Source organism: Erythrolamprus reginae, chromosome 3 (assembly GCF_031021105.1).
Source record: "Erythrolamprus reginae isolate rEryReg1 chromosome 3, rEryReg1.hap1, whole genome shotgun sequence".
Lineage (NCBI taxonomy): Eukaryota > Metazoa > Chordata > Lepidosauria > Squamata > Dipsadidae > Erythrolamprus > Erythrolamprus reginae.
The window spans coordinates 144011549-144035091 of record NC_091952.1 but is presented as its reverse complement, the minus strand read 5'-3'; the positions used below and the strand labels follow the sequence as shown (position 1 = coordinate 144035091).

At 41.7% G+C, this 23543-nt stretch overlaps 1 protein-coding gene across 3 annotated transcripts in view; it reads right to left on the bottom strand.

Annotated features, from left to right (window-relative positions):
* Positions 1-23543, bottom strand: part of DIAPH1 (diaphanous related formin 1) — a 241251-nt gene that overhangs the window by 108446 nt on the left and 109262 nt on the right. For all 3 annotated transcript variants that reach the window (XM_070746897.1, XM_070746898.1, XM_070746899.1), the window contains 3 exons: positions 16031-16210; positions 13382-14080; positions 12239-12356 (listed from right to left, as the gene is read on the bottom strand). In XM_070746897.1, coding sequence (XP_070602998.1) covers positions 12239-12356; positions 13382-14080; positions 16031-16210 — 997 coding nt within the window. The remainder of the gene's footprint in view (positions 1-12238; positions 12357-13381; positions 14081-16030; positions 16211-23543) is intronic.

The following is a 23543-nucleotide window of genomic DNA, read 5'->3' as shown; positions in this document are numbered from 1 at the left end:
AGGAATTGGCTACAGAGAGACCAAAATTGCTATGTTTTTGCTTAACTGCACGCAATCTTCCTGAACCGACAGTTGTCCACACAGCCCTCCTCCTCGGGGGGCGCTGTGGAAGTGGAGGCTGGACACATGGCTGCATTACAGCACGTGGCTGGGACAATCTTTCCACTTCTGACTGCAAGCTACAAACTAAGGACTGCAATCTAGAGATCTCGCCATCTAACCTAGATGTCCTTATGCAAAGAGGGCAGTACCCCAAGTTCCACAAGGTACTACGGAAGACAACAGCCAAACAAATGTTACACTGCACCAAGCCAGTCATCTTAACAATGTATTGAAATACAAGTACTTAGCAGGAAAATCAACAACCCCTATTGCTACCAAACTTTGCTGATTTTGGTTTATAGTTATATGATTCGCGCGCCGTTAGGAGCGCGGGCCACTACCTTCCTCTCCTTCTCTGTGATCTGAAGTGCAAATTAAAATGGCTTTTTCCTGCCTTTTATACTTCCCAGTCTAATCCTGCCCCAGCCTAATCTGATTGGTCTGTGTTTGAAAACAAACTGCTAATAAAATTGTCTGTAACAGCGAGTTATAAATGCCCCTTCTACTTGAATTCAAAAAATGCAAATGCAAAAAAGTAAACAGCACTACCTTCCTCTCCTTCTCTGTGATCTGAAGTGCAAATTAAAATGGCTTTTTCCTGCCTTTTATACTTCCCAGTCTAATCCTGCCCCAGCCTAATCTGATTGGTCTGTGTTTGAAAACAAACTGCTAATAAAATTGTCTGTAACAGCCAGTTATAAATGCCCCTTCTACTTGAATTCAAAAAATGCAAATGCAAAAAGTAAACAGCACTACCTTCCTCTCCTTCTCTGTGATCTGAAGTGCAAATTAAAATGGCTTTTTCCTGCCTTTTATACTTCCCAGTCTAATCCTGCCCCAGCCTAATCTGATTGGTCTGTGTTTGAAAACAAACTGCTAATAAAATTGTCTGTAACAGCCAGTTATAAATGCCCCTTCTCCTTGAATTCAAAAAATGCAAATGCAAAAAGTAAACAGCACTACCTTCCTCTCCTTCTCTGTGATCTGAAGAAACATCTACATTGTGCTTTTGAATTGTTACTAAATTAACAATTTGTCCTTAGTTTCTTTTTTTCATTGGTACTTTTAAAACAAAGATACAAATTTTAAGCTAACATCATCACCATTGCCAGAATTACATACAGGTAGTCCTTGATTTACAACAATTCATTAGTGGCCATTCAAAGTTGCAATGGCACTGACCTTTTTGACCTTTTGCCAAGCCAAGTCAATGGGGAAACCAGATTCACTTAACAATGCTGTTACTAATTTAACAACTGTAGTCATTCAACAAATGTGACAAGAAAAGTCATTAAATGGGGCAAATGTCTTGCTTAGTAACATACATTTTGGGCTCTATTATGGTTGCAAATTGAGGACTATGTGTAATGATTAACATCTTCTTCATTATGAGAAAAGAAAAAACAGAAGTTGAAAGGAGAGGTGACTTATTTTAAGTAATAATAGAAACAAAACGGTTTCTAAAACTGTGTACCCCAAAATAGTGTGTAAAGAAAGAAGAGAGAAGAAAAAAAAACCAGTAAATTAATTTCACAGGATGAACAGATAATTAGAAAGCAAAGGGTGGATTTTAGAAAGCAACAGAATAAAAAAATACAAAAGAAGATAACTGAAGAAAGTCAGACTTAAGTCTAAGCTAGTAGTTTCTGTTCTATGCATGGCCCTTGAAGCGAACCCCAACTTAGAAATCACTTATTTTATGATAAAATCCAACTCATTATTTGAACACAAGCACACATAAATGAAACACAGTTTTTAAAAATGGCACAGGAGTTGCCTTTCTCTTTAGAGCTACTGTAATCTAAGTCCAGGAAAAGCACCAAAAACTTGGTCTTATCAGCATTCCTTAGATAAAGTCCATTCATTACTTAAGCATATGCATTTTGCTCACCAAAACTTCCCAGCATAGCAACCAATGTCTTGAAGCAGAAATCATGATTTTTAAGCCTTGTTCAATCACACCTCCCAGCTTCACGTCTTTTCCATTGAATGGTGTTGATTCTCCACACCCCATTTCCCAGAATCCTTTGCCTTTATATTGCCCGGAAGTGACATCACACCTCAAAGAGGCTAAGGCTGTAAGCTAATACCTTTTACTATGTAACTCCTCTCGCCTTCTGGGCAATCATCTATAGCAAGGATCAATCCACTGGCTTTCCACTCTCATGTCTTCCTCATCCTCTGTTTGGGACCACTCCCCCATTGTCACATCAGCTCCCTCTAGTGGTTCCTCAGCCTCACTCAAAGTCATTTTCTCCCTCACTCTCACTCTCTGCTTCATCTGGCAACCCCCCTGGCCCAGGGTATCCAGAAGGGCCTGGCTCATCCTCCTCAGAATCTGACATGATTTGAGGTGGACAAGAAGCACTCACAACACTATAGATGTATTTTCATAGACCATTGAAAGGAGGAAATGACTCGTGTGCAACCAGCTTTTAAGGGGTTGCTAGAAAGAAGGTGGGGGGATGTATTTTCCAAAGCACCAGAAGGCAAAATGAGAAGCAATGGATGGATGTTGGTTCATTACTACAAGCTTCCTGAGGTTCTTCCTCACTGGACTCAACTACGAAAGATTCAGGCGCTTTTGGAATCGTTAGTCCTTCTCCATGAGGTACTGGATGTATTGCTGGTGGAATGTTTGGATACTACATAAACAACTTTTTTTCTTAGTAAAAACTTTCTCAATTGCAGGCATTACACAAAAATAACAATTACTGAGATGATGTGTTGGTTTTCTCCAAATCATTGGCACTGAGAAAGGCATAGAAGGCTTTTTCCCATTCAATCATAGGACAATTATCGATCCACATGAATTAATTACAGAATATGTGTGGTGCCCAGTTTTTGTCCTGCTCTCCTATTTTGCAACTGAAATACAAGTTGTAGGTTTCTTAATCATGGTTGTGATCCTTCATTTTTGGGATGCAAAAGTAACATCACCACAAATATAGCAGAAATTATCTGCTTTATTTAAACAGGTTCGAGGCATAACTAAATTCACTAGCATAAAACAATGTTTAAAGACCCTGCCTAACTCGCCAAGCAACAGATACTGTGACTTTTATAGGATTTGGTGATGTATTATTGGCTAATATTGGATCATCTTGGTACACATGGCAGTTTTCTATTGGTCATCAATACCGACTATGCAATCTATGGTGTAAGTTGCATCATGCATTTTATAAACCTTACTATATTAGTTGATTGCTTACATCATGGAAACAGAGCCAATATACAGCAACATTTTATCTGTAGAACAGTGATAATTTACTCAAGGTTTCAGATGCTCTGGTCTAATTTGTCTGAATTCTAATTTTAATTAAATTAGTTAGGTTTTATGGAATTTGTTTGGAATATATGAAAATTATAGGACAGATTTTTTTAAAAAATAATCTTTATTAAGTTTCTACATATAAAAATAGAAGGAAAAAATAAATAAACAAAACATACAAGAAGGAAAAAAACAAAAAAGCCAGACAGATGAACATATAAACTTGAACAACATATAAAACATATTCAGTTACAGTAGTGTCCCTTATATGCGCATAGACACCGTTATTTGCTTATCATCAATTAATATTTTCTTTCACTATGTACATATATTTATTTGTTATTTAGAAGACACAATTTGTCAACTGTACTGTTGACTCTCACTATCAAGTGGCCTAATGTTAATGTTTTGAATCTAGTGTGTGGATTTGTAGGTTTGTTTTCTTTAGTTCTGTAAATTATGTTGTATTCATTTTGCATATTTGTGAGGAAGATATGGATTAGTTTTTAGGGGTTTTGTTTTCCATTGATTTATGGTGCAATGTGTCTATATTTTTTATTTGATTATGCAAGGAAGGAGTTTCTAGCTTTGCTTTTTCTTTAGATTTTTAATGTGTTTTTTCTGTTTCAGCCATTTGTACCAATTTTCCATATTTTGTAGAATTCAAAATTATCTTTTTCCTGCAATTCCAAAGTCATTCCGGTCATTTCTGCACACTCAAGGACCTTAATTATAAAGCTTAAAGTGGTAGGGGCTGTTTCTGTTTTTCCAACTCTGTGCATATAGCAGTCTTGCTGCCGTTATAATATGAAGGATTAAATATTTATCTTCATTTTGAAATTTCTGTCTCGCAATACCTAGAAGGAAAAGTTTAGGTTTTAAAAGGATTCTCTGTTGCACAATTTGCTCTTGATAACATTTGATTTTGCGCCAAAACTTTTTTGCAGCTTGGCAAGTCCACCATAGGTGGTAATGGATCCCTATTTTCCTTCTGCATTTCCAACATAGCAGTGAAACATTTGGATACATTTTGTTGAGTCGTGCGGTGCCGGAAAAAGGTGCCAACAGTAAAACAGCTTTATATAGGTTTCCCTTGCATGATGTTGCTAGTGTTAATTTATAGTTTATGTTCCAGATTTTTTACCATTCTGCTAAGTTTATGGAATATCCAAAGTTTTGAGACCAAGATATCATTGTTCCCTTCATTTCTTCATCAGCCATACCGTAAGTGAGAAGAAAGTTATATATTCTGGAAATTATCTTTTTTGTCCGGGCCTAAAAGTGTTATTTTGAAAGCAGTATTTAGTTTTGTCTTCCTTAAATTTGGATCGGATTTGTAAATAAGTCCACCAGTCCAAATTTATTCTTTTTTCCCTGAGGGTTTGTTTAGGTATCTGACCTTCTTGTTGGTCCAAAATTTGTTCGTATATTACTATTTTTTCAGAGTCTAGTGCATTAGGGTATATTATTGCTTCTGTTGGTGATAGCCACTTTGGTATTGAATGGTAGTGGCATTTTTTTATTTGTAACCAGGTGTCTATTAAACTGCTTCTGATATAATGTTGCTTGAAGCATGTATCTATTTTATGCCTTTCATCTCCCAGAAATGTGTGCCAGCCTGCTTGAAGAGATATACAGTGATCCCTCGATCTTCGCGGTTTCGATCTTCGCGAAACGGCTATACCACGGTTTTTCAAAAAATAATAATTTAAAAATAGTCCGTGGTTTTTTTTCTATACCACGGTTTTTCCCGCCCGATGATGTCATACGTCATCACCAAACTTACGTCTGCCATTGCTGATTGGCCGAAATCTCGGCCAATCAGCTTTGCCATTGCAAAAAGTTTGCCCGACAACGCTGATGCACCGAAATCTCAGCCAATCAGCATTGTCATTGCAAAAATTTCGCCCGACAATGCTGATGGACAGAAATCTCGGCCAATCAGTGGTGTTATCCCAGCGTGCTTTGGAACTTTTGCAACTTGTTAAAACTTGTTGGAAGATGGCTCCTAAACGTTGCACGCGGAGCGGAGGCGGCGACGCTAAAAAGAGCAGGAAGATGCTGACAATTAAGGAGAAAATTGAACTTTTGGACATGCTAAAAGAGGGACGCTCTTATGCAGATGTTGGTCGGCATTATGGGATCAACGAATCAAGTGTGCGATACATTCGGAAAGACGAAAAGAAGATAAGGCAAACTTCTCTGATAACATTCAACAAGGCTGCAAAAAGAATGGTGACGCCTAGAAACAAACGCCTTATGAAAATGGAAGCTGCTTTGTCCATGTGGGTACAAGACTGCCGTAAAAAGAGCATTGCTTTGGATACCAACACCATACGGACAAAGGCACAGCAACTCTACACCCGTCTTGCAAACACAGAAGAAGGCGATGCAGATGAGGGAAAAGAACCATTGTCAAACACAGGTGAGGGCTGGGGTTTTTTATTCTGTCATTATTTAAGTGCTTTTGCCATACTGTATGCTTTCAATCAAGAGTCCACTCTCTCTCTCTTTCCTGTCATTCTCTGCAGATGAAGGTGCAGGTGAAGGTGCTGATGACTCTGAAGACCCCCAGCCATCAACATCTACTGCTTCTTCGTCCCCATTCACATTCACAGCAAGCAAGGGGTGGTTCGATAAATTTCAACGGCGCTATGGCCTGAGGAGTGTGTCATTGCACGGAGAAGCTGCCTCAGCAGATACAGGTGCAGCCGAGCAGTATGTCCATGGCACGTTTAAAGACCTAATTGAAGAAGGGGGCTACCTTCCAGAACAGGTGTTCAACATGGATGAAACAGGCCTGTTCTGGAAGAGGATGCCTTCACGGACTTTCTTGATGCAAGATGAAGCCAAAGCCCCTGGTTTTAAGGCCCAGAAAGATCGGGTAACTTTGATCATGTGTGGGAATGCAGCAGGCTTTTTGATGAAGCCAGGGCTAATTTATAAGTCACGAAATCCAAGAGCCCTCAAGAACAGAAATAAGAATGCATTGCCAGTGTACTGGATGCATAATCCTAAAGCATGGATTACAAAAGCCCTCACGCGGGACTGGTTTCATCAGTGCTTCATCCCACAGGTGAAGGATTATTTGGCTGGCAAAGGACTCAATTTCAAAGTGCTTCTCCTAATGGACAATGCTGGAGGCCATGATGACCTGGCACATGAACATGCTGGGGTACAAGTCGAATTCTTGCCACCAAACACCACATCGCTTATCCAGCCGATGGATCAAGGTGTTATCCGCGCATTTAAGGCACTGTACACACGCAATTCCCTTGGAAGCCTCGTGGAAGCAATGGACGCTGATGAAAACTTCACATTGAAGGGCTACTGGCGTCAGTACACGATCGCATCGTGTCTGAAGAACATTCAGAATGCCTTAATGGATATGAAGTCACAGACAATGAATGCCTGCTGGAAGAAATTGTGGCCAGAAGTGGTGCATGATTACAAGGGATTTGCTCCCGAAGAAATTCAACATGCTGCAGTCCAGAAATCTGTGAAGCTGGCACAGGCACTGGGTGGAGAAGGCTTCATTGACATGACACCAGATGAAGTCAATGGTTTGCTTGATGAGCATGGCCTACCGCTGACAGACAAAGATCTGGAGGAGCTGACCAGGTCAGCGAGTGAAGAAGAGGAGGAAGAGGAAGCTGAACAAGCTGAGGAAGAAGAAGATGTTGGCCTATCGCTTGAGCGGCTTGCAGAACTGCACAGAGCTGCTGCACATCTTCAACACATGGTGGAACTTTGGGATCCCAACATGACTCGCTCTATACACTTTAAGGCCTCCCTTGACAACACCTTTGCACCATACAGAGCCATGTTAGCCCAGAAAAAGAAACTGCACCAACAACTGCCCATAACTATGTTTGTCACGAAAACCAAGAGGTCTGTCACACCATCACCTGCAGCGTCCATTGTAGAAGTGCCCGATGAAATGGTGATAGAAGAAGATCCCGAGTTATCCTAGTTATGCTAACCCCCCTCCCAAAAAATGTAAATAAATATTATTAGCATTTATTACTATCAGGATGACTAAGTGTCTTATTCAATGTACTGTACTGTACAGGTACAGGTAGAGGTAATGGGAAGGGGAAATGGTAATTAAGGGGATGGGAAATGGTAATTTATGGGTTAAAAGTGTTGGGACTGAGTGGCATACTGTAGAAGAATGAATGAATGACTGAGTGAATGAATGAATATTGTACCTGTATGTAAATTCAAACACAGGTGAGGGCTGGGTTTTTTTATTCTGTCATTATTTAAGTGCTTTTACCATACTGTATGCTTTCATTCAAGAGTCACTTCTCTCTCTCTTTCCTGTCATTCTCTGCTTCAATCATTTTCTCATTTCTCTCTTTCTCCCTCTCTCCTTTCCATCTCGTTGCTCTCTGTGAGAACGCCTGTCCCGCCTCCTGCAGCCCCCCTCGCTGACAGCTGGGACGAAAGCGCTCTCAGCCAAGGGACTACAAGAGGGGTGGGGCGGGCATTCTAAAAGCACTCAGAGCGGCTAGCGGCCAAATGAGGAGGCCGAGAAGCCGTAGCCGCCAGCGCTGCTGCAGGAGGACTCGTGCCCCAAGAAAGCCGGTGAGAGGGGCGAATCGGGCGGGCGGGGGGTAGCTGCGAGGAGGCTGGAGGCGCTGGGTGGGTGGCCGACATTAAAAACAATCATTGCCAGCCTCCGCACTTTCGTCGCTCCCCGCCTCCAACTTCAAGCCCTTGCGCGGCCATGGAAAAAGGGCGCGCGTGCACAGATGGTGTTTTTACTTCCACACCGCTACTTTGCAGAAAATCAATTTTCGCAGGAAGTCTTGGAATGTAACCCCCGCGAAAATCGAGGGAATACTGTATATATTTAATATTCAGTTTTGTCCACTAGAGCAGGAGTCTCTAACCTTGGCAACTTCAAGACTTGTGGACTTAGGGGGACAGGGCCAGCTGTCAAAGCAGATGAGTGTGAGAGATGATTCTCTGTCCTGGAGTTTCAGTTTTCCCTCATTCTTTTCCACTGCTTGTCATACTAGGGGAGGGGGATCTTAGATCCCTTGGAGGAGGGCTGAAAGAGTGTTACTCCAAAATGCGGCGTGACTTTAAAACTGACTGGATTGGATTTCCACCCTCGAGAGAAAGAGAGAAAAGCCCAGCCGGCTAATTTCCCCCCTCCCTCAGACTCCAAAATGCGGTGTGATTTTAAAACTGACTGGATTTCCACCATGGGGAAGGAGTGGAGAAGAACGAAGGAGAGAAAAGTATGGCTTTTTCTAATTTGATATTGTATTTTTTAAATTCTCATTGAAGGCATTTGTAATTGCTTCTAAATAATGTTGGTTTTGCTTTTGCAAAAAAAAAAAGAAAAAATCAAAACAACCTCCTTCAGTCCTAGAGAGACTGAAGGTAGATAATTAATTAACAATCAAGGCATGTCAAACTGATCTGTGTTTCCTGAACTAGATACTGGATATTGGATGCTAGATGTAGAAGTTGTTTATGGTTATTCCCAGTTTCTGGAAATATTGTCTACAAGGTGGGAAGATGTTCCTCTAAAGAGATGTCTCTTGTGGCTTGTACAGATATTTTAAAATGTGAAACATTTTCTAACAACCAAGATGGAAGGGACCTTGGAGGTCTTCTAGTCCAACCCCCTGCTTAGGCAGAAAACCCTACAGACGTGGGTATCCAACATCTTCTTTAAAACTTCCAGTGTTTGGGCATTCACAACTTCTAGAGGCAAGTAGTTCCATGGATTAATTGTTCTCACATTCACTCCTTGCTTCTAAGTTGCTTCTCTCCTTGATTAGTTTCCACCCACTGCTTCTTGTCCTACAGGTGCTCTGGAGAATAATTTGACTCCCCCTTCTTTGTGGCAGCCTCTTATTTACATTGTAAATAAGCTGTCTCAGACAGTTCTCTTAAAACAGAACTCTTATAAAATTGAACATTAAGTAATATCCTAATATACATTTTGAAACTTTGAACTAGAGGAATCAGCAAATGTATGATACTTTAGTGACTGGACAGATATTTAATAAATTCCACTTCTGGTTGACATTTATTTAATAAATTCCACTTCTGGTTGACATTTATAGCCAAAGAAACATGCAAACAATTTTAATAAAAAAGAAGGGAATTTTTTTTCCTAATTAGGAAAAAGTTGTATAAGGGTTTTTTTGTTTCTTTTAAGAAGAATCTATAAAAAGGAGCAGTAGGCATGATGGCCTATCTGGATTTATAAGAGGATAATGATATTAATTGAAATATAAAATAACAGAATAACATAGTGGGAAGGGACCTTATTGTGCCCCAGGACTGAGCCCCAAATAATTACGCAATAAGGTGTCTTGGGTGACATCTGTAAAAAAAAATCAGGCGCTCAGGCATGAAAATTTATTATGTATTTATTTATTTATTTATTTATTTCGACTTCTATGCTGCTCAGTCCCAAAGGGACTGCCGCTCAGACACTATACTTTTCCACCCACATCGAAAAAAAATTAGAAGGAACATTGGCCCCATATAGAGTGCATGACAGTAATCAAGCTTTGAGGTAATAAGGGCACGGGTGACTGTGAGAAGAGACTCCCTGCCCAAATAGGGTTGCAACTGGTGCGCAAGGTGAATCTGTGTGAAAGCCCCCCTTAGTCCCAGCCGAGAGATGTTGTTCTAGCCTCAACAGGGATCTAGGAGGCCTCCCAGATTGCGGACCCGCTCTGAGGGGGACAGACTTTCCCCACCCAAAATAATGGATGGACAGATGGGAGGAAAACCCACAGCCATTCAGTCTCATCTGGGTTGAGTTTGAGTCTGTTGATGTCCATTCAGACCCTCACAGCCTTCAGGCACCGGCACATCACTTCCACTGCTTCACTGAATTCACACGGGGTGGAGATGTACAGCTGAGTATCATCAGCGTACTACTGGAAACTCACCCCGTGCTGTCAGATGATTTCACCCAGTGGTTTCATGTGAATGCTAAACAATAGGGGGGAGAGAACTGATCCCTGAGGCATCCCACAAAGGAGGGGTCTAGGGGCTGACCTCTGTCCCCCTACTAACACTGAGGGCAACTGACTGGAGAGATAAGAGGTGAACCACCGTAATATGGTGCCTCCCACTCCTAGCCCCTCCAGTGGGTGCAAAAGGATACCATGGTCGATGGTTTCGGAAACCGCTGAGAGATCAAAAAGCACTAGGATAGAGAAATATGCCCTATTCTGGGTCTGCCAGAGATCATCCATCTGTGCAACCAAAGTGGTTGCCATGCTGTAGCAGGGCCGGAATCCAGACTGATATAGGTCTAGATAATCAGCTTCTTAAAAGGATAGTTGGAGCTGGAGCACCACCACCTTCTCAACAACCTTCCCTAGGGAAGAGAGAAAGGATGAAACTTATTTAGAATAGCTGGATCCAGGGAAGACTTCTTGTGAAGAGGGCACACAATTATCTTCTTTAAGGGAGCCGGAAAAGACCCCTCCCTCAAAGAAGCATTGGCCATTGCCTGGATCCAGCCTCGTGTCACCTCCCTGCTGGCCAAAACCAGCCAGGAAGGGCACGGGTCAATAAGCAGGTGGAGCAGCTCACTGCTCCAATGGTCCTGCCCACTTCACTGGGCATCACTAGGTCAGACTTGTCCCATATAACCAGACTAAGATTTGCTCCAGTCATCTTTGTCGATTCTGCCCAGTCAAAGTCTAGATCTGTCTGAATCTGAGCGACTTTATCTGACAAGAACTGACTAAACTCCTCAGCTCTACCCCATAAGGGCTCGTTAACTCTCCTCATATCAAGGAGGAAGTGAGTCACCCTAAACAGAACGTCTGGGTGAGATTCCATGGATACAATCAGGGCAGCAAAATGCAAACATTTTGCCGCCTTGATCGCTACTAGGTAAGGCTTGATATAAGCTTTTAACCATGCTTGGTTGTATTCAGATTTATTGGACCTCCAATGTTGTTCCAGATGTCTCTTCTGGCATTTCATCTCCTGGAACTCCTTGGTAAACCAAGGGGCCATCTGGGATCTACTGCCAGAGAGAGGTCGCAAAGCTGCAATTTGGTCCAGAGCCCCTGCTGAGACCTGATTCCAGGCTGTTACTAGGGACTCTGCCGGATTGTGTACAAGTGAATCAGGTATGTCTCCAAGTGCCCTCTGAAACCTAGCTGGACCCATTAGGCACCTGGAGCAAAACCACCTAATCGGTTCCGCCTCCCTGCAGTGGAGGATTGGTGTCGTAAAGTCAAGCCGTAGCATGTAATGATCTGACAATGACAAGAGCTGAGTGACTATTCCCCTTAATATCAGATCATGATTCCACTGCCGAGAGAAACACCAGGTCAAACGTGTCCCCACTCCCAATGAATTGAACCCTGATTACTTGACTCAGGTCCATGGCCATCATGAAAGCCAAGAACTCTTGCGCCACACAAGGATTCAGTGAGTGACAGTACATTAAAGTCTCCCAAACTAGAAGTCTGGGCAACTCGACCACTATTCCTGCCCTCACTCTTACCTTCTCAGGCCCGGTGAGGGAAGGCAAGGCCAGACGGTGATGGGACAGGGAGCCACAGCAGGGGGCCCAAAGAGCTGCATATGGCTCAGGAGCCATGGGTTGCTGACCTGTGGTCTATCCCTAAAAGTCTATTTTGGCTAAGGAAGTTTGTTGGATGAGTGTGACCCTCCTAATTTTCATCTGTCAATGGCGCTGCTGTGAGCTCAATTTATTTTCCCCACAAAAGCATAAACCATCCTTAACACATTTCTGTATTTAGTGTACATCTATGAAGTTATTACATTATTTAATTGGAAAATTATATAGCTGCCCATCTCACATTCCTTACTTATTATTGCTCAAAGTGCATTACTTACATTTCAGCTGTGCAGTTGAGAAACGGAGTGTTAGCTTGGCAAAAAGATCATCACTCTCATAACGATCCTCCTTAGCTTTCACCCAGAAACAGCCTTCAGATAATTCCTGTACTGTAATCTGTAAAGGTTATATATAATATGGCATAATCCATATAAATACCATTGCACATTCCTATTGCAGTTTAAGTGCTCTGTACATATTTTAAGCAAAAAGACCATATTAAAAACAAGTTATTTATTTGTTCATAAGCTTTTATGAGGCAGAAACTATTTCATCAGAAGCAAATAGTGTTAGTCTGGAGATAATATTGCTGAATTACATTTATCAATTTATGGGATTAATTTATTATACATTTTTCATTTCATCATGAAATGCTACCTTTCTATGCATAAGAGATCAGATAAGTGGGGCACAAATAAAAAAAGAATAATGTAATTACATGCTTAATGTCAGCTCTTATGTAGCAGAAAATCAAAAAAGGTTTTGATTAGTAGAGAAAAGCATGCAAGGAAATGCATCTCAAAAACTGGGAGGCATCAGATTTTAAACACAGAAGCCGATGGAGAAAATTCCAGGGTGTGTATATTACCCCATATTCTACCTAACAATTTTTATACTTCTGCAAGGTTTCATTTAATAACATATACTGCAAGCCTTAAAATATTCTGGTCCTAAATTATATATGGTTAGAATATGTACAACTACATTTTCTAATTGAGGACATCTGATAAGGATATTAACAAAATATCTAAAAGGTTACAAAGCTTAGACAACAATAACCGTGCTGTTTAAAATGCACACCTATGTACAATTTCACTCTGTAATCCATACTATTTAAATTATTGCTATAATAATTTGTAAAAAATACTAGTATAAAATATCAGAAGTATTTCATCATTTTAAAAGATTATTCATAGAGGCAATTTGATACATTTATTAAGTATCAAGAATCCAACTTTATATTTCATAAAATTCTGCAAAATGGGAATTAGTTCTGCAATAACCAATAATAACCTTTTCTAGTCCTCAGCATTCAAAATCTTTAACAGAGAGTAATTAACGGGAAAAAGCACTGGTAGACTGAAGAGCTTGAAAAAGGAAAATGGGTAAAATATATCTAATTATCAATTACAAAAAGTCACCTTGGACCAGTTAGTTCTCCTAAGTTGAACTTCTGGTTTGTAAATCTTCTTGGGAGGCAATCCAAATGGAAGAGTTGGAGTTGCCATAATTCCAAAACCAGACAGAGTGGGAGGAGGTGGTATCCCAAACTGAGGTGGAGGGGGTGGCCCCAACATCCCAGGCAGAGGTGGTGGGGGAGGGGGTAACCCTGGCATCCCAGGAAGAGGTGGTGGGGGAGGGGGTAACCCTGGCATCCCAGGAAGAGGTGGTGGGGGAGGGGGTAACCCTGGCATCCCAGGAAGAGGTGGTGGGGGAGGAGGTAACCCTGGCATCCCAGGAAGAGGTGGTGGGGGAGGGGGCAATCCTGACATACTGGGCAGTGGAGGAGGGGGAGGGGGTAATCCTGGCATCCCAAGAAGAGGTGGTGGGGGAGGAACCAACCCTGTCATACCAGGCAGAGGTGGTGGTGGAGGGGGCAACCCCAGCACTCCAGGCAGAGGTGGTGGTGGAGGGGGCAACCCAGGCAGAGGGGGTGGGGGTGACCCTGATATCCCAGGTAGAGCGGGGGGAGGGGACACAGTTTGTGAGGAAAGGGGTAAAGGGATTTCGTGACTTTCTGTCCCGGTAGGTAATGGTTGCTGTGATGGAAAACCCGTAGATGAAATGAGATGTTTCATTTTCTTCTTAAGTTCTTCACGTTCTTTGGTCAGTAGAGCAATCTTTAGAGAAAGAAGTAGAACAAGTCAAACTAGAAAAGTTGTAATTCTAAACCACAAAAATAGACAGACTGCTCATATCTAAGCCATAATTCACTACCCTATTGATATTTCCTTACTCCTTTGGGATTTTGAGATTTCTTTTTGCAACAAATACAAGAATAGGCAGATCACACTGAATTGGTAGTCTTATTTTGATTTAGAGTGGTATGATTCCTGCACAAGTGATCCTTTGGAAAACAGCTCTCTGAATGGTTAAAGCAGGATTTTTTCCCCAGGCTTACAAAGCTACTCTGGAAGGTGATCATGGTTTTTCTGAACCAAATATGCACAATGCAGAACAAAGTGGCTGTGCAAGCGAAGTGTGAGGAGAGTGTGCAACCTGGGTACAGCCAACAATGGAAAAAGACAAACCTATTATATGATTGAAAAAATACTCCATTAATGTTCCTAAAGCATGCTTGGTTCAGAATTTTTTTTTCCAGATTGTAACACATTGCATATCTGATTTAACATTTCAACCTAACCCAATTGTAGATGGTTAGTACTTGGGGCTCCCAATGTTTCTGTGCTAAAAGGTACAATTAGAATTTTCAGAGTAAATTATAGGTATTTTCACAAAACAACTGCCATGATGAACGTAGAAACTGAAAAGATTGCTTTTTACTGCTACTTCAACTCTTACCATGTCAGTTTATTTTCAAATTTTTTAAGGATGTGCAAATTTCCAGAAAAACATGTTGTAGTGGACAACTATCATTTTATTTTCTAAAAATAATTCTGGAGGTCACAGGAGACCAAATTATTGTTGCCAATGGAATTTAAGCTAGAAAAAAAGCTTTGAACATAGCCAGACTGGTACTATAGAAGATGCTGTCAGACATACTGCAATGCATTGGACCACACTCATATTTTTCAATTAACAACTTGTTATATTTTCTATCTGTTATCAAGACACAATTGGATTGAGGTATAAATCCTTAAATGAATAAATGATTTGCTTCAATCCCAGAATTCATATCCAATTCATTTTATTCGCAAAGAAAACAAATGTTTCACATCATGCTATCAACTCTCCTGACTCCCTCTCTTGAAAATTGTAAGAAAAAGGGATGAAATAGCATTATTTACGTGGCTCCATTAACATCCCAATATCTTAAAATCTTACAGTAGAGTTTTTCATTCACCTCCTGTACCATTACCCATTCTTTTTGCAGGAAAGTAGCAGTATTTCTTCTTCCATTTTATGATTCTTGGGACTTAGGGCCTAAACACTAAAATGGCATGTTTCTCTAATGTAATCGGTTTATTTATACCGGTGTTTTTCAACCAGTGTGCCGTGGCACACTAGTGTGCCGCGAGACATGGTCAGGTGTGCCGCGAAGAAGGAAGCTCAGGTTCCAGTCTCGCAACTTTTTGCTGAGAGAGAAAGAGAGTGAGAGAGAGAGAGAGAGAGAGAGAAAGAAAGCAAGAGAGAAAAAGAAAAGAGAAAGAGAAGGCAAGAGTGAGAGAAAGAAAGCAAGAAAGAGAGAGAAAGAAAGCAAGAGAGAGAGAGAGAGAGGAGAGGAAGGGGGAGAGAGAGAGAGAAATGAGCAAAAAGGGGAGGAAAAAAGAGAAATGAGAAAATGATTGAGACAGAGAATGAGAGGAAAGAGAGAAACAAAAGAGAGAGAGAGAAGTGACTCTTGATTTAAAGCATATGATAAAAAGCATCCAAAGAATAAGAGAGAGAAAAACCCCAGCCCTCACTTGTTTTTGGAAATGGTTCAAGAGTGTGTATATATATATATATACAGACACACAAGGGGGAAGGAGACAGGGATGGAAAAAGAGAAGAGAGTGTCTTAGGGTGTCATTTTGGTTGGTGGTGTGCCCCAGGATTTTGTAAATGTAAAAAATGTGCCGCAGCTCAAAAAAGGTTGAAAATCACTGATTTATACCATTGTGTATTACCTCATCACTCAACAAAGAGCTATTGATTTCTAAGTTTTGCTTCTCTGAGGTAATATGCTGTTTCTCAGCTGCCATTGTTTCTTTCTCCTGAAGTAAATTTTGAATTTTTTCCTCAAAATCACTTTCTTTCTTCTTCATTTCAACTTGTAATTCATGACGTGCAGTCAACTCAGATTCCAGCTGAAAGAAAGAATTATGCACAATAATCATGCCAATATACTCCATGCTGGTTAAACCTCAAACAAAATAATATTTTCATTCTTTGGGAGTACAACATGGACAATTCTGATTAGATGACAAGGAGACAAAATGTAACACTATTGAATATGAAAACATTTCAGAAGAATATGCATTAATTAGTTTATTAGTTAGCATTGGCAGTTCTAAACCCTGGACAAGAAGATGATGAGGTAACTTGTATTAGTATAAGTGCAACATGCTAGGTAAACAAATGAAATTCTTAAGTGAATTCTTAAATTCTTAAGCTGACATATCAGGTCACTATTCTATGTACTGTAACTTGGTTTTATCTTGGCCAGCAATGACTCCCTCTTTTGTTATTCAAGATCCTTTAACTTGAGGTGACAGGGACTGAATCAGAAACTTTTGCAAATCTCTCGACTCTTACTTTTTCTTTTTAGTTGAAACATTTAAAATTACCTTTCTTTCTTTAATAAATTAATATCTCTTCTTGATCCCTTAGACATTTTTTTACAAGATAACATATTCAGAATGATGTGTGAACAATTACCCCTGATCTATAAAGTCTAGATTTAAAGGTAGCTTTCCACTTTATCAATGAGGAACAATGTGAATGTTATCTCCTTCTATCAATTAGTATGGGGTCCCCAATCCCCAGACCGCAACCAGTTTGGAACCGGGTCACAGAAGTGACAACTGAGTGCACCTGCACACAGTCCCATTTGCAATCATGTACGCAGCTCCACTCATATAAGCGGTGGGTGCTTGTGCCCCTGTGCACAGCCCCTCACAGACACAGCTCCACTCGGTGCTGGCATTCATGCACAAAGTTCACTTGTGCCAATGCCAGGCATTTGCACTCCCACTATTGTAATTGTGCATGCTCATGCATGCACATCTGCCACTCATAGGAAACCACTCCTCCCCCGACACTGGGCCACAAAGCTGCAAAGGCTGGGGATCACTGAATTAGAAGTACTGAACTGTTGCTGCCACCTACCTTTTCTGATTAAATATACAAGTAACATTTGGTAGGATTTAGTCTATATACTGTTAAATGTTTGTTAGCAACAAAAAATCCTCTGGCAAATGAAAAATATACAGGATGATGTGTATTTAAGATTAATTCATGAGTTATACATGTAACCTACTTTAGAATGCTTAAGCTTACACATTTTTTTCTTTTCAAATGCACCACAAGGAGAAATAGAAAAGGTAAGCCTGTTTTTAAATATATAGTTAGTTAGTTCAGAAGTGTTGGAGTCGTGGCAAGAATGGCTGGAAAATAATGGGCTCCACCAAGTCTTGCAAAATCCAGCCTGTAACCATTGTCCTATTGGGAAACCCTACGGGGGTTGTAGCTTCCTTGTAGTCACAATTTCCTCATTAGGCCCAAAGCAAGTTCTCCCGAATGACAGCACGACGGCCATTTTTGGAAGTCACAAAGCTGGGACAATCAGGACCACAAGATAGCTATATAACATTTCACAGTGCTTTACAGCCCTTTCTAAGTGGTTTACAGAGGGTAAGCATATTGCTCCAAACAATCTGGGTCTTCATTTTATTAATCTTGGAAGGATGGAAGGCTGAGTTAATCTTGACCCTACTGAGATTTTGATCTGCCAAACTGCTGGCAGGCGAAGTAGCTTGCAGTACTGCACTCTAACCACTGCGCTACCAAGGCTCTTATAGATTTGTCCTGGAGTGCTTCGTGGGTAGAGCATTGAAACTGGGTGAAATAATTACCAATTTTTACTTTAAAGACCTAACATAAGTACAAGAATTTTAAAAGGTAACTTCGAAGCCTAAGAAAGTGGTGACTAAATGCATGGAGGAAAAAAACAACAATCTAAAAATCAAGAAGCGAAAGAAGCCCATGGGAAGCTTTAAAACACAGAAAGCTTGACAGAAGCTTAAAGAATTTGAAAGGTGGTTTTCGGGAGAAACTGTCTTGTTTATTTGTATTCCTAACCCCCCCTAGATTTATCAGATAATCAGCTGTTTGACAGACGGCCTAATGTTTGACTTGGAAATAAGAGAACCATCTACTGGAAGAAGAGAAGTACTACAGCATTATAGCCATAGCATACTCAGTGAAAGTCAAACCAATACACACAAAGTCTAATACACTGAACAGAAGTAATAACATCTGGAGGATGGCCTGACCTTGACTCTACTGTTAGAAGATGACTTGGATAATTTGAGAATATTTAATAAGTCCCCCCCCCACCCCTTTTGAAGATTTATAAAAGGAACTAATTTGCAAATAATTAACTTTATTAAAATTGGCTATTGGATTATGGATTTGAAAGATTGGAAGAATCCAGTGGATTAATTTGAATTTGGATTATTAATGTTATTCAACAGAACATTCCACGAGGCAAAAGAAGAAAGGTCAGAAGAAAAGAGAAAAGAAGGAAAGTTAAATAAGACTTTAAAATTTGGACAATTGGTAAGATATATAATTGGAAAACTATAAGACTGTAAATATTTAAGAATTTTAAATATCATAAGGCATTTTGGAGGTATAATTATGGGACTGATGAATTTTATTAAGCAGGAGTTTTTAAATATTGAGTCAGAACTATAGAAATATACTTTATAATTTTTATCAAATTGTTATAAAATGGATTTACAGGGCACAATAGAAATATATGAAGAAATATTTACTATGTTAAAAAGTATGCACAAATCTATAAAGAACCATAAGGAGACAAGGGGATTGCTTACAGAAATGAATATGGAAGTCACTCAACAATTGGGGAAAATATATGATACTCAAGAAATGGATGAGAAATTGGAAAAAGCAGTGGAAGGGAAAAATCAAAACAAGATGCAAGAAGTTAAAAATAAAGAAGAAAAAAGATTGATAAGTAGGAGTCAATCAGATAATCCCTCAAAAATGTATAATAGAACAAAGAGAAAAGACAAAAATATCTATACAAACCAAAGGAAGTCTTTGTTTTGGAGGGGTATATTTTTTTTTTTTTCTCCAACTTGAAAAATATAAATACATAAAAACACAATATCTAATACTAATATACAAAATTAGTAAAACATTCTGAAACTTATTATCATTTCATCCATCATTACTCTATCTTTCTAACTACCAAGCTAAAAAATCTATAGGGAAAGATAATCTTTATCCATCTCTAAAATTGTGGTAATTCTTTCTTGTCTTTTGTCCAATGCCATCAATTCATCCACTTTTCTATCATGAGATTCCACTTTTTCTTCTACCTTCTGTATGTGTTGTTCTTTTTTTCCTATGATTTTTCTCACTTCTTTCATTTCTACTTTCATTTGATTTATATTCTCATTAACTGCTTTAAAATCGTCCCTTAAAGTTTGAAACATATTTTTAACTTTCGTTGTCTCCATTTTCTATTAAATAATATGTGTTCTGCCAGCGTGTTTCAACCGCCCATAATTACAGGGTAATTAGTCCAGGAGATGATAAAAGGAAAACCCAAAAGTTTTTATAAACAGAAAAACAGAAACAGCTCCCTTTTTAAATGTCAAAGGGATTTTCTGGTACACACAAGGCACAGGTTAAATGCAATCCAATTGCTCACCCAATAACTGGGAAATTGAGTCCAATTCTAAAGTCCAGAGAGTCTACACACAATCTTGAACAGCACAAAAACCACGATCATGACGAAACAATGAATCAGATAAACTGCCATGAGGCTAAAACACCAGGTAGCACTAATTACAGCAGTCCCACCCAACCACAGTGGCCTCATTTTCTCTTGTAATAATCTTTCAGTTGTTGTCTCCTATGCATCACTCTACACATGCGTGGATGTGTCATTAATTCTTGTTCAGAATCCAAGGATGATACAGATGATTGATCTCCTCCTGGCTGGCTGCCAAACTCCCCTCTTCCCTGTCACTCACACTTCCTTGGTCAGAGGAGGCTTCGTCGGCAGATTCCATCGGGAGCAAAGAACCGTTGTACCTACCTGAACAGTCTTCTCAGTGCACTGGAAGGAGAGTCCAACATGGGTAATACTTCAATTCTATTGGTAGAGACTGAGTTAAAATTAACATATTAATGAGCACCGCCCCCTCTGCTCTCCCCATGAGCCAGTTTTAAAACGAAGAAACATAGTAAGAGGATAACCAATTTTTATTGTTAACAACTAATAACTGACTAACTGCCTACTCCGGCGTCCCTGCACCCAAACTCTACCGGGTGGGTTTGGACTCTCCTTCCAGTGCACTGAGAAGACCGTTCAGGTAGGTACAACGGTTCTTCTCCATTGCATCTGGAAGGAGAGTCCAACATGGGATATACCAGAGATTTACGGCCCATGGGAGGGAAAAGGTCTTGTCAGGGACGTTGGAGATAAACAAACTCTTTGTAACACACGTCTCCCAAATGCCGCCTCTGCGGAAGCGAAGGAGTCCAACTTATAATGTCGTATGAAGGTCGATGGAGCCGACCACGTTGCAGCTCTACAGATGTCGTCTATGGACGCCTGGGTGGCCCAGGCCGCTGAAGTCGCCGCACTCCTCGTCGAGTGAGCAGTCACTCCCGGTGGAACCGATTGGTTACGAGCTCTGTATGCCTCCCCAATACAGTCCCTGATCCAACGACTAATGGAGCTTGATGAGAGTCCAAGTCCCTTTTTATCCGCAGAAAAAGAAACAAACAACTTTTCCGTCTTCCGAAAACTCTCTGTACGTCTAACGTAAATCTTGATCGCACGGCGTACATCGATCTTATGCCATCGCAATTCCGATGGGTGATTGCCATGGGTGCAAAAATCAGGCAGGATGAGCTCCTGTTTCCGGTGGAACTCTGAATTTACCTTCGGTATGAATGAAGGGTCCAATCTCAGCACCACTCGGTCCGGGTAAAATACACAAAGGTCAGGTCGCACTGACAATGCCGCTATTTCTGACACTCTTCGAGCCGAAGTAATAGCAACAAGGAAAGCTGTCTTGATCGACAAGAGTCGTAATGGTATGGTTCTCAATGGTTCAAACGGTGGCTTTGTCAAGGCCTTAAGGACCAGTTGAAGATCCCAAGACAGGAATCTCCGGATCAGCGGGGAATGTTGGTTTACAGCTCCCCGTAGAAAATCCTTAATCCAAGGATGGTAAGCCAAGGAACGGACACCCTCAACCTGTATCATGGTTGCGAGGGCTGCCACATGCCGTTTAAGTGTATTAGGGGCTAAGCCCCGATCCAGTCCAGTCTGTAGGAACTCTAGAACCGTAATCACTGAGGCCTGTTCAGTATTGATTTGGTGTTTGTCGCAGAAGTCACAGAAGGCTGCCCATGTCGTCTGATAAATCCGAGAGGTAGATGGACGCCTTGCCGCTTGCATGGTGTCGATGACCTTTTCCGGTAGTTTTAACCCTCGTAACCTGACCCGTTCAAGTGCCAAACGGTCAGTTGAAGCCACTGGGGATCTGGATGTTGTAGGTTCCCCTGACTGAGGGATATCATCCGGTCCGGAATTCTCCAAGGGGCTGACACCGACAGTGCCACCAGGTCGGAGAACCACGGACGTCGAGGCCAATGAGGGGCCACCAGCAACACCTCCGCTCTCTCCTTCAGGATCTTTTCCACTACTCTCGGTAGTAGGTTCGTTGGCGGAAAGGCATAAAGAAGTCCTGGTGGCCAGGCTGACAGGAGAGCGTTGACCCCTTCTGCGCCCTGTTCTGGAAACCTCGTGTAGAACCTCGGGAGTTGGGCGTTCGAGGGGCTGGCAAATAGGTCCACCAGTGGAAGGCCAAACCGACTCACCACCTGTTGGAACAGAGCCGGATCCAGTCTCCATTCTGACGGATCCAAGGTAGAGCGGCTCAGCCAGTCCGCCTGCGTATTGGAGATCCCTGCGATGTGTTCCACTGCTAGAGACTGCAGATGTTGTTCGGCCCAGCGGAATAGTGCCTCCGTCTCCTCCATGAGACGCCGCGACCTTGTGCCCCCTTGGTGATTCAAGTGAGTTCTGGTCGCCACATTGTCCGTGAGCACCAGCACGTGCTGTTGATGAACCAGGGATGCAAATGTCTTTAGCGCTAGGAAAACAGCTTTTAACTCCAGAAAGTTTATGTTGACCGCTGAAAGGTCCTCTGCAGTCCACAGTCCTTGAGCCATGTGAGCTCCAATGTGAGCTCCCCATCCAGTAAGACTGGCGTCGGTTGTCAAAATGACCTGATCTGTTATCTGGAAGGGAGAGCCCTTGCTTATGGCGGCAGAAGTCCACCATTGGAGGGACTCCCGGACTTTCTGTGGTAAGCATACTTGTCTGTGTGAGTGGCTCACCTTGCTCCTTTGAGCTGGAAGCAGGAACCACTGTAGTGTCCTGATATGGAACCTGGCCCAGGGAACGATGCCAATGGCTGACACCAGAGTCCCCAGTATTTTTGACAGCAGTGACAGTGTTACTGGTCCTTTGCGAAGACCGGAAATTAATCGCCGGATATTGTCTTGTCTCTCCGGTGACAACGACACCGTGCCCTCTTGGGTGTCGATAATAGCTCCCAGGTGTAGTAATCTGGTAGTCTGTACTAGCTGGCTTTTCTCCACATTGATTGTGAAGCCGTGTAGTTCTAAGGTGTGAATAGTCTCTTTGAGCTCCCTCTCTGCCGCTACCTGGGATCTGGACAAGATGATTATGTCGTCCAGGTACGCCATCAGTCTGATGGATCAAGCCCTTAAGCTGGCAGTCAGGACGTCCAGGAGCTTTGTAAATGTCCTGGGGGCCGAGGACAGGCCGAATGGCATGGCCCTGTATTGATAGTGCTTCCCTTCGGTGACAAATCTGAGGAACCTGCGATGGTCCGGATGGATAGGGACATGCAGGTATGCTTCCTTGAGATCGATAGATGTTAAGATGTCCCGGTATCGAATGGAAGCCAGAATGGTCTGCAATGAGTGCATCCTGAACCTTCGGTATTTTATGAAAAGGTTTAGTTGCTTCAGGTTGAGGATCAACCTGCAGCCTCCTGAGGGTTTGGGAACGATGAAAATCATGGAATAAAACCCCTTGCCCTCGTCCTGTTGCGGCACCGATTCTATGGCCTGGATTTCTAACAGATGTGAGATTTCCTTGCGCAACTGCAGTTGCTTTGGAATGTCCCTTGGTATGGGACAACGTATGAAACGGCTGGGAGGTGTTTGGATGAATTCCAATCGGAGCCCTTGTGTAACTGTTGCTGTGGCCCACCTGTTGGAGGAAGTCGCCTGCCAGGCCCTGCAGAACCCCTGCAGCTTCCCTCCGATTGGCTGCGGGCTGGTCGCGTCATTTCGTGCGTTTGAACCCTCTTTGAGAGTTACCATGAAAGGGCCTCC